Source organism: Manis javanica, chromosome 7, assembly GCF_040802235.1.
Source record: "Manis javanica isolate MJ-LG chromosome 7, MJ_LKY, whole genome shotgun sequence".
In the NCBI taxonomy this organism is placed as follows: Eukaryota; Metazoa; Chordata; class Mammalia; order Pholidota; family Manidae; genus Manis; species Manis javanica.
The window spans coordinates 1787204-1799303 of NC_133162.1; the positions used below are offsets into that span (position 1 = coordinate 1787204).

The 12100-nt window shown below is 43.3% G+C and overlaps 1 protein-coding gene across 1 annotated transcript in view; it reads left to right on the forward strand.

Moving 5' to 3' along the window:
• Positions 1–1576: 1576 nt before the first annotated feature.
• TCERG1L (transcription elongation regulator 1 like) overlaps positions 1577–12100 on the forward strand; it is a 173031-nt gene continuing 162507 nt past the window's right edge. The window contains exons 1-3 of the mRNA XM_037010956.2: positions 1577–1935; positions 3877–4023; positions 4794–4974. Of these exons, the coding sequence (XP_036866851.2) occupies positions 1612–1935; positions 3877–4023; positions 4794–4974 (652 nt within the window). The 5' untranslated portion in view covers positions 1577–1611. The remainder of the gene's footprint in view (positions 1936–3876; positions 4024–4793; positions 4975–12100) is intronic.

Below are 12100 nucleotides of genomic sequence, written 5' to 3' on the forward strand. Positions count from 1 at the left end.
ACAGGTGTGTATGCACATTCATATATATGTGCGCGATTAAGGGCTTAAGTGGAACAGTATCAGGCTTCTAATCTCAGGGCTTTCTGATTTTAGGTGAGAAGAAAACAAAACCTTGCCAGTACTTTTGCATCAAAGAGAGAGAGAAACTTGCTAATTGAAAACTGGTTTTCATGGAGGACTGGCTGGAGAAGCCAGCTTATGTAAATTAGCATATGCCCAGATCTAAAAGGAATCACGCCAGGCCACGAGAAAATTAAGCAAATTGGAGAATGAGGAAACAGCCTTAGAAAGCAAGGTGAAGCCACTCCGGTGCTTTACTTCATCTCAGGATGGTGGTGGTGGAACAGTTCGAGGGGATGAGAGTGCTGTTTGGAGAGTCCTGGCAGTGGCCGTGGGCGTAGGGGGCAGAGGGCATGCTCTCGTGCCAGGTCAGGGTAGGTTTCTCCTGACCACCGCCCTTGAATGCCCGCATCATAACCACCCCATCCCCCAACCCTCTTCTGCTTTAGGCAGCTGGAAGCCGCTCACAAAATGCTCCTGAGAAGCCCTGATCTGGCCCTGCCAAGCGTGGTTGGGCTTCTCCTTCGCGCCCTACGGAGTTTATTAGCACAGCGCTTGCCAGGGATGGGCTGGGTCTCAGAGCTGCTGTTGTGGGCCCGGATCGCAAGGAGGAGACATGCGCCCTGGACTGGGTCCGCGGCAGGCGGGAGGTCGGCTGGAGCGGCTGGGACGCGCGCCGCCTGGCGGTGGCTGCCTGTGACCGGCGCAGAGCTCAGGGCGAGCGAGGGTCCTGGGAGGAGGGGTCCGTCCTTGGCCCCGGGAAGCTCAGGACGCACAGCAGAAGCCGCGCGCGGTGGGTAGAGAAGGAGCCCAGTTATGTGCCTGGGGGAATTCAGGACCAGTTCACAGTCCGACAACGGGGACATCCTGTGCAAAGGCCCGGAGGCGACCTGCCTGGTGCCTCGCACCCGAGCTAGTGGGGCGTCGGAGGGCCGCTGAGGGCTAGGGAAGTGTTTGGCAGAGAGAAATCTACCAGTCCCCTATGGCAGTCGGCGCCCGCCTGGCCTCCGGCCCTGCGCCCTTGACCCGGTTCAGCCAGGAAGGGGACGGACGGCCTGCGCTGTTCCCGCGAGGCGGTGGGACACGTCCGGCTCGGGCGCTTCCACCCCGGCCTCCGATCGCCGCCGCGCGTGGACCACGGCTCCGGGGCTGCCCGAGCGCCCTCCCCGCCGTGCGCACCCTCAGCGAGAGCCGGCGGCCTCCAGCGGACGCCGGGGAACCCGGGGACGCGATCAGGGGCGGGCTCCCCGCCGAGCGCGCCCGCAGCGCGGCGCCCCGCGTGCCCCCGCCCAGCCGGCTGCCGCGGGTTCGGGGGTCCAGGGGCGCGGGCGGGAGGCGGGGAGGGCGCTCCGGCGGGCCGGGCCGGGGGCGGCGGCGGCGGCGCGGGCGGCCGCGCTTAGGGGCGGGCGGGGGAGGGGCTCCCCGCGCGGGGCAGGGGCGGAGCGAGCGGCCGCGCCGCGCAACCAAGTGAGTTGGCTCCGGAGCCCGCGCCGCCGCCGGCCCGCACTCGGGCGCCGCCGCCCGCCTCCGCCGCCCGCGCGGGGATGTAGGATGCTGGTGGGCGCCAGGCTCCAGCGGCGGCGGCGGCAGCCGCAGCCCCGGCGGCGGCAGCCTCTGCTCTGGCCGATGAACGCAGACCCGCCGCCGCCGCCCTGGGTCTGGATGGTCCCCGGCCCGGCCGGGCTGCTCCGCCTGGGCGCCGGGGTCGCGCCCCCGCCCGTGCTGCTCGCCACGGCCCAGCCGCCGGCCGCGCCGCTGCTCCCGGGGCCGCCCGGCTGGCCCGCGCCCGGCGAGCCCCTGCTGCCGTGGGCGCCGCCGCCCTCTGCGCCAGACCACGCCGCCGCCGCGCACCACCACCGCGTGCTCAGCGGGCAGGTAACGCGTCCCGGCCGGCCGCGCGTCGGGGCCCCGGCTTCCCCGCCGGGCCGGCTCCCTCCCCGGGGTCCTCGGCTCCCTAGATCGCAGGGCAGCCTGGCAGCCACGCCTGGGCAACAAAGTTCACGCTCCGACGTCCCGCTCTGGCCCCCGGCAGCCCTCGCAGGCTTCCTCCCGGGCCCCGCGGGGCGGTGGAGGCCGCGCCCCCCGCGGGCGCTGCGAGGCCCGGGCGCCACGGGCCGGGCCGGGGTCGCTGTCCAGAGCGCGGTGCTGAAGCCCCGGGGCCGGCGCGGCGGCCGCGGCCCTGGCGGACTGATCGCAGGAAGTTAATACTTTTACAGTCTCTGCCAGACTTGAAAAGCAAGCTGGGGATCAATAGCTATTTCTGATTCTGATCTGGATGCTTTTTTTCCCCCCATTTGAAAATAGACTCAGGACAATGCTTAGGAGAATCCAAACCAAAGGGAGCCGGCAAGGAAATCCTCCTGTATTTAGTCCTGAGACGTGTTCCCGGTGACTCCCCGCCGCCTAGGTCAGCCCGAGCCCACCAAATTAGCTAATGCCATATTGCACTTTAGAAGAGTTTAGGGCTTAAAACCTGGAATTAAACAGGAGAAGTGACTGTATCTTTGATTAATGGTGCAACAGAGAGGCAGGCTGGTTTTGGCAAGATCCATTGTTTGCTATCTAACTATGCAGATATATTTAAATCAGGGAATAACATGTATTTTATTCCAAGGATTGTTCTCATTAGCATATTCAATGAGTGGTATGTTAGAATACACCATTTAATTAATTTAATTCCAATATTATATTATGAGTTTTTCTGAAAGATGTTATTAAACTCCTTCTAAATTGGCCTTTAGACTTAATGATACTTCACATATGCAGAGCTGGATATCGCATTTTGATGTGTGATGCAGTTCATATTAGGTTTTATTGAATAAACGTTGGTAGTTTCTTCAGGATTTTGAAGGGGTTGTTATGTCGCAATGCTACCACTAGAGGTATATAATGTCAAGGAACTGTATACATATATATATATATTTTCTGTACAGAAAACTGCATTTATTCTTGTGTAAATTTAAAAAGAAAAACAAAAAACTTAACCTTTTACATATTTTCGTGCTGCATATTTTTTCTTAAACAATAATATTTAGAACCAAAGGAACATGTACACACAGGAGGAAAATAAAAAAGTGCTTTTATAATTTTAAAACAAATATGTATTGAAGAATTCCACATCATTGATCAACGATCTTATTAGCTCACCCCTGATGCAGATTCAGTCGTCTTCATCAGGGAGAGGGCCTCCTCGATGGCGCCCCTGTCAGTGTGTGGTGTTCCATCCTGTGCGTTGAGACCTTCCGTGTGTGATAAGCTCCCTTACATTTTCTGTGCCTTGAAGTCTCTCTGCATTTGTGAGCCCTGGGAAACTTTGGGTCTTAACCTTGTGGCTAGTTTTATTTTGAAAATATTAGTTGTGTTTGTTTTTCAAATGATAAATATAATTAATGCAAAGTGTTGTACTGGAAGGAATATCATAAAATTTAGCTCTCTGCTTGCTTATGAAAAGAATTCAAGAATTATAAAAAGAATGCCCAGCAGTTCACCTTCCCACTGTGGTGTCTCATTCTCTCAGGACATAAACCCATTTCTTCATGTTATGGTTTTTGCTTAAGAGGTTCTTACTCAGTGTAGAAGTGCAGCCAGTACTGGTCATGCTTTGTGATGACTCAGATATGAAAACTTTTATGAATTTTTAAAATTTGTGAATATTTATGGTTTTTCTTGTCTGGGGAAAGATAATTTTTTTCATAATCAAATACATGCATTTTTAAATCCCCTCGTTAAAGCAGTTCTCCAGCATCTTTTAGTTCAAAGTGGCTGACAGATGCAGGCTGACTGATGAGCGTTCCCTTCCCTTCTCTCGGCTTCCAGTGGCTGTTCGGCGGCCATTCGCCACCTCTAGGACTGTGCTCCCCTTCCGCTGTGGAGTTGGTGCCCATTTTCCCACAGGTCTGCCCGTCTGCTCTTCTGCCTCCTGTTGGGAAAAGTTGGATAGACAAAAGGATACCTACTTGTAAGGTAAAATGCCAAGTAATTTAATTGGATAAATGGGCTTTTAATTGTTAAGTTGTTGGGCATTTCCATTACAATAGGACACACGTGTATTTTCTCTTTTCTAATTGCAATGGAGTGACCATCTAGGTCTAGAGAGAAACCTTTTCAGAATAAGATAGGTCTGTTCAAAAGCACCAGTAGATTGTGTATGAGGGGGGTCATTTTTATTTTAGCTTGAAATACTGGGATTCCATGGGCCAATAGAAAATTTCTGCTTCTGAATCAGAACCTACTTTAAAATTTTCAGTTTTTAAATCTGTAACCATTAATCAAAATCCAGCCTAAAACATTTTACAATTCTAGTATAAATTTTAAAAGCAATTTTTTCTTACTGTAATTGCTTTGCATGTTCATCTTGCTGATGGCTTATCTTGGCTTTTGAATTCAAATTTATTGACTATACTGCATTTGCTTGAAAATGAAAAGAAAGGAATTTGGAGGCTTGTTCTCCAGCACATTACTTACCTTATTGGGGTGGCTCTGTAGTCTTCAAACTGGCAGCTGGGCTGAATTAACCAAGTCAGTAGTTGAAGACCAGCCCAGGACATTGTAACTAGAAGAGAGGTTGGTTGGGGCCCTGTGGGCCTTTAAGTTTTAGAATGATGCTTCTATAGAGTCCCCACTTCCAGAATCCTCAACTTTTGATCAACGTAAGAGAAATACTTTACAATTGTGTTTAGCTGTTATCATGTGTCTTGTCTTCAATGTTATGCTTGCTTTATTTTTGGACACAGATCTTTTTAAATAATTCCTTTGCTGTGGACTCAACGTGGATATATCCTGAGGAATCAAGATTGTTCCACGGGCATGAAAAGCCTCATGTGTTGGCAAATCAAGTAGCTATGTCTCTGTCCAGACCAGCTCCTGCCTCCAGGCCTCTGCCCACGGTGGTGTTGGCACCTCAGCCGGTACCAGGTGAGTGCCCAAGCGGTTGCAACAGTGTGTTTGGCTTTCTTCTTCTTATTTTGCTTTTAGTCATAGGTTAGTTTGAGGTATGAAAATTTTATTTGTTGTTTTAATGAAACAGTTCTCTCAAGTTCTTAAGGTAAAATATAATTTCTTTTTATGCGTGTGATTACGTTTCTCGGAGAAATTGAGTCTTGGGTATCTCATTCACTGTGGCTTAAAGTATGGGATCTGTTTTAAGATGAAGACATGGCTGAGGAGATTTGCACAGAATCATATTTTTGGTGCTCTGTTTTTAGAATTAGACTAAACCTTCTGCTTATAGCTCTTAATAGGACACTAATTGATCAGGTAACTTGTGTTTTATAAACGTGGCTTGTGTAGGGTGAGCTGCGTGCCGCAAAGCTCCCAGGTCTGCAGGACACAGGCCCATGGAAGACTTTTGTAAATTTTGCCTTCACATTAGGGGTGATATTGGGATGGGCTATAAAAACATACAGTTTGGAAGATGGATTTTTTCTATCTTTGGAGTCTAGTGACCTAAAAGAACATATGTCCTGAAACAAACTCTCATGAAATAATCCTTGGATGAAAGATTATATAATAAGCCTATGTAGTAACAGGAGAATAAAATCATCTTATGAATTTTTAAATTGATTTTAAAAAATCACCTTAACATAGATCATATTATAAAAGCAAATGTTGTTTGTGCCAAAATTATCTTATAACACCTTCCATTATGGAATATTTTATGACTTAAGAATTATATTGTTTTCCTGCAGTTTCCTACCTACCAAGCTTGTCTCAAAACGTGTCTCTAAAATTCAGTAGAGACATGTTCCTGTGGATAATGTAGTGCTGGTTTAGAAGGTATATTTGTTTTCATCTCTCTTTACCTACCACCTTGTGTATTGTAATTTGCTATGGTTCTTGTTTAGTAAATAAGTCAGGAAGAACAACTCAACTGTCTGTGTTTTTCAGAGGTTTTAATGATTCTCGATTGGAAGTTGCCGTCTGTCCTTGTAATTGTGCATTTCTGAGTTACTAAAAATTGGAACGCCATACTTACACAAACACATCTACAAACAGTTCACACTAAGATGACCAGAGAGCATGCACTGCACAAGGACTCGTGACTTCAGGCGGCTCTTTTTGTACACGAAGGAAGAATATTTTAGGTACCTTATGCCTTGGCAACAACTGTCACCAAAATAATCAGAAAATTTACTTTAAAAAATAGTGAAATCAGTTCAATTGTTCCAACGAAATCATTGCATGGCCTTGACCCCCTCAGCTCATTCTTCTTGATTATCATAGAGACATTTTGCAGTAACCTTTTTAGAAAACATACTGTGAATGTGCGAAATATCTTTTTAGTTCAAGAAGCTTATGGTAACTTATCCTAGTTTTTCTATTGTGTTGATATTGTTTACTTACTATTATGTGGTAAATATTTCATACTTTACGCAAAGCATATTAGTGTTAATTTTATCCTTGACTTTTTAACTCATATGTTTTAAAGGACAAAATAAAATAGTAGTTCTTACTAATATGGTCAGTAACAGAATAGCTGTCCATTCTAACTTGCTCCACCATTTGTCAAATCTCTGCTTTTGTCTCCCTTGGATTTTTTTTTTTTTGATTTATGAACCACAAGAATATAACAGTTAAAGTTTTGCATATCTTTTGGGGACACTGTATGTGGCCCCATAGGTTAATTTAATAACCTTCAAAGGCATTTAAAGTCAAATGCTTTGTTTTGAGGTGGGAGCTTCTGAACTGCAGCATGAAAGTTCTGATTTTTTTATAAATTTCAGAATTCTTAGGAATTACAATTCTGGTATTAAAAGCTCTTTAGTTTAGGGGATTATTTATATGATACTAACTGCTTAACAGAGAACATTGGAGGGGATGCAATAAAAGTGTTTAGTACGGTAATTCCCAGGCAGCAAAAAACTAAGCTACATCATTTCAACTTTACTATAATTAATGAGAAATGTAACTTCATTAAAACATTTTACATGTAAATTTTCAAAGATACTGTTAAAAGCCATTAAAATCACTATTAAATTTATATCCTATTATAAATTGATAAATTTAAGTGTTATAATTTATATTGCATAGTATACACTTCTAAATATAAAATGTGTATGTTATATACAATATATAATACATGATGTACAAATATATAATTGATACCTTCAATTGATCACTCTTGTTATAAATTATTTTATTCAGAAGTAAATGGCCCCAGAATCATAGATACATTTTATCAATCTTTTGACTAATTGCGGAAGCATGGTTACAACTCCAGGAAAGCTGGAAGCGTGAGTCAAACTCTCTCATTTTAAGCAAACCCAGTGAACAAAACTTTGTTTTCTTGGATGATAATGTAATATTCATTCCTGAAGTAGTGTTTTTTAGGCAGTATTGTTTTAAAGACAATGGAAATATATACCATGAGCTCAAGTGCTGTGACACAAGGGAGCAGTTTTGTCTGAAAGCACGTTGTTCACGGACTGAGTCAGAGGTTGCCAAGGACAGAGAGACCCAGGCAGGTGAGCTCTGAGATGCATATTAGTATTGCATCACCCCTGAGCTATTGTTGATTTAAGAATTAACAACAACAGCTACTATCATATAATGTTAGTACAGCTTGAATGAATTTAGATAAGTAATCTAAAACTTAACTGATAAATGTTTTATTAAAACATTATAAAGGATTTAACTTTATTTTTGATATATACTAGATTCAGTGTTGAGAATAATGACAATAAGGTTGATAATAATGTTGACAGTAAAGGTGTTCATCTGCCATTGTATGTAGATTTGAAAAAATGTCTTTTGACTACTTTCAGTTAGTGTCATATTCTTGGCCTCACTCATTAGATAAGCCAGTGTTGCTCACGTCCTCTGTGGGCCTGGGACAGGAGTCAGGGCCATGCAGGGCATCATTCGGGGTCAGGCTTCAGCGGGGACTGTGCGAGTCCACAGATAAGCACACAGCACTGTGATCATGTGCTCTCTGCAGGCATCCAAGGAGAGTCGTAGGAGGGGGTCACCAGGGAAGGACCCTTGGAACACGTCACCAGGGCTGAGCAGAACTTTGCTAGGGCAGGAAAAGGGGAATGGAATTCCAAGCAAAGACGACAGAATGTTTAAAGACACAAACATCGGAGAAATGTTGTTCCACCAGGTAACCACAAGTGGCTGAGTAAGGCTCGGCTACAGAAGTAGATGTGGGTGGCCCAGGCTCGGGGCACCTCTTCATGAAGCGGGAGTCCCACTGTTGCACTGGGCTGGTGTTGCGAGTCAGTCCAGGCTTTTTCCAGAGTGTAGTGAGATTTTCCGTCATTTCTTAGCTTGGGACCCACGGTTTGTTCAGGAAAGTGGATTCATCCTTAGGGAACCAGGCAGCCACAGAGAAGGCAGAGGCTTCTCACTCCAACATGATTCCAAGCTTACAAAAATATGCAACATTACCACTGCACTGGAAACTAAAGTCTCCAATGAATAATTCAGTGGCTTTTTAAGGAATTACCCCCTGATTACAGTGTGAATCAGTTGAACTGAGAAATAAGCCAGGACTCATTCATTCCCAAACCTCAGAAGTTGATTGGGGCCAGACTGTAGGAGAGCGAGGCAGCCTGTGGCTACTGTGGGTGCTCCTTCCTTTAGGAACTTATCTGCCCCGAGGACAGGAGCCTTGCTTTACCCTTCCATGTGGTGCTGGGAGTCCTTCTCCTTCCTCGGAAGGAAAAGAGGTTGCATTGCACCTTAGGGTATAGGGCTCATCACAACTAGAGGAGGAGACAGGGTCAGGATGGAAGTGGTGCTCGCTTAGGAGTCTCTGTACCCAAATTCTAAAAATAAGAGTAGCAGAGACCTTTAAGCTACTCAGAAATAAAACTACTTAAACTCAGAGTATCAAGCAAGGGGAGGAGAAAATTAATTCCTCCTCTATCTAGGAAAGACACATGAAATAATAGTTTGCTGGAACGTGGAGATTTGTCTAAAAGTTGTGTATATCACATTGCCGTTCTACTTAAGATCAAAAGCCTTGTTGGAAAAAAAGAGCTGGCTGTGCCTCACTCATTCAAAGATAGTTACAGGGAGAGAGAGAAAATGGAGGGTGAGGTGGGGGACCTGAAAATATTCTACTTTATAATAGATTCATTCACTCAAAAGATGCAGAACAAAAGAGCTGGAAAAGGCTTTTGCACAGGAGGTTGTAAACATCTTAGGTAAATTAAGTTTGGTTTACTTAATAAGAAAAAAAGAGCTTCATTGCAAAGCAGTAAAAGATCGAAGGGCATTGGGCGAAGTGCAAAGTAATGTAGAAAGGTTGAAGAAATGAGAAAAGAATGTAAGGAAACATAAAAACGGGCAATTAAAATCACTGAAGAGAAGAAAATATTCTGAATCTAATGGTAGAAGACAACAAAAAAATGCTTAAGCACATATGGGAAACAAGGGGAGATGAGAATAAAGAGAAGTGATAGGTAGAAGAGAAGACAAGCAATGATTCTATACTTGCCCTCCTTAAAAGTCGCATGGAGGGCACCAAAGGTTTAATGCAGCAACACCGGATGTTCTGTCACTCTTGCTGCTGAATTTTTGGGTTGGGAGAGGTGCTACCTGGAGGAGCCAGAAGGGGCCATTGCTTCAGATCTCTCCACAGTATGACATGTGGTTATTACTGATGGGGAAAACCTTAGAGGATAATGAGGAAAAACACCTGTGATCAAAGAAACGTATGCCTATCAAAAAAGTCATCCACTTGCATAAGCAAGGAAAAGACCTTAAATAAACAATGGACAAACCGTCACATCTTATGTTTTCACCCCAGATGTTATTTTGATTGAAGTAATGTTGTTATTACTCTATCACTCTATTTTATCTTTCTTATCAGTTTTGCCTTATCTTTTGTTATAGGCTCAGGTCAGTTGTTTAAAGGCACAGTCTCTGCCTTTGCCTTTGAAAAATGTAGTTTACCGTATTTATATTTGGTTGTGCTCACAATGATCCTATTTCCCAAACAATTACCACTAAGCCCTTAAAAAACAGATTTGAGTTTTGTTTCCTCTAATTTTCAAGTCATGACAACACTATCACCTTAGAATCATTTTATAGAATATGAGAAATTTGGGACAAGCTTATATCATAAAAATTTATGCTTTTCTCTTTAATTTTCTCCATTAATTGAGAAATTAATTTAAAGCAAGAACCAAAAATGTGAAGTCAGGTTTCAAGTATCCATAATTATCAACAATTCTTATCAGTCACACAGGATATATGTGAACATTTATTAATTCGCTTACAGGAATGAGAGAAAAATTCTACATAATTTTTTTGATGGAGAAGGGATTGTAATAATAATTATACCTGAATATGTAAACTCAAAATGTGCTGTTAAAATTGGGAAGAGAAGAAATGAGAAAGACGAGGGTACAAATTCTCAAAATCCCTTGAATTTGTTCAAAGAAACACTGGGAAATTTTTACACTCAAAGCCCAGATAATAACATTATCTAAGACTGAGTCTGGGGGTGAGGGCCATCCTGCCCAGGAGGCCAGTCTAGCAAGTACGGGGGAAGGCAGCACCATCTGCCACTGATGCAGGCAGAGCATGGAGAGGGACCCTTTCTGTGGTGCAGGAATATAGGAGTGGCTGAAAGCTGAGGGAAGGGAGCACAAATATTAAGAAAAGCTGTCAGACACCATGAAACTTAGTGTAAGCAAAAGGGATTGCTAGAGGATTTCAAAAATGGTGGGACAACAGTGGTAACAAAATTCAAATCCAGGTCAACTCCTTGGTACACTGATGCACCTGGCTCACTGACACCTAACAGGAGAAAGGGTGAGCCCATTTCCAGAAGTAAATCCTGTTTACCTCATTCTCGATTATTGTACTCATGATGTCTGGCATTCAATAAAAAGTTACAAGACATACAAACAAAGCCAGAGTGATAAACCATTGTTAAGAGATAAAGTAAGCAATGGAACCAGATCCTAAGATGACACACATATTGAAACTATGAGACACAGGCTTTGAAATAACTATGATACTATGTTAATGAGTCTATCAGAAAAGGAGGGCAACATGCATGAACAGAGAATCTTACCACACATATGGAAAATAGAGTCAAACTGAAGTACTAGGGAAAAACATGGTATAAGAAATGAAGAATTACTGTGATGGACTCATGAGATGTGATATAGCTGAGGAAAGAATAAGTGAACTTAAACATAGGTCAATGTAAACTACTATAATTGTAATACAAAGAGAAAATGTGAAAAAAATAGTTCCCTTTTCCAGAGCTATGAGATAATAGCAGATGGTCTAACATGCATATAACAAATCTCATGAGGAAAAAAAACATGGCAGAAAAAAAAATTTGAAGAGGTAATGATCAACAGTGGCCAAAAAATAATGAAAGTTATCAAAACATGGGTCCAAGGGACTCAGCAATCCCCAAGACTGAAACCTGGACAAATCATTTTCAAATTTCTGATTCAAAGATTAAGAGCATCTTGAAACTAGAGAATTCTTAAAGACACATTACACAGACAGGAACAAATATTAAATTTACAGCACTTTCATTGCCAGAATCTATAAAAGCCAAAAGGCAACAAAGTGACACACTTAAAGGACTGAAAGAAAAATCTCTCAGTCAAGAAATTTATACCAAGCAAAAACAATTTTCAAAACCTAAAGAGATAAGATTTTCCTCAAGGAAATTAAAGCTGAAAAGGATTCATTGGTCGTAGACTGACAGCTCAAGAAATTATAAAGAAGCTTATGTAGAAGTACTGTAATAACAGAATTTACATCTACACAGAGAAATAAAAAATGTAGAAATGGAATGAATACATTAAGGTAAAATACATTTTTTCATTGTTTTTAATTATTCCATCAGATGCTAACTGTATAAAGAAGAAACTATATAAGTTGTGCATTTAACCTTTGTAATATAATTTATATATGATTTATTAGCTTACATATAATTACTGAATTTATAAATAATTTATGTAGCTTATATGTAAGCTATGTAATTTGTGCATTTATCATATGTAAAATCAAAATATATGTTAACGATCGCAAAGGATGAAAGTGGGAAACTGAAGCATAGAAG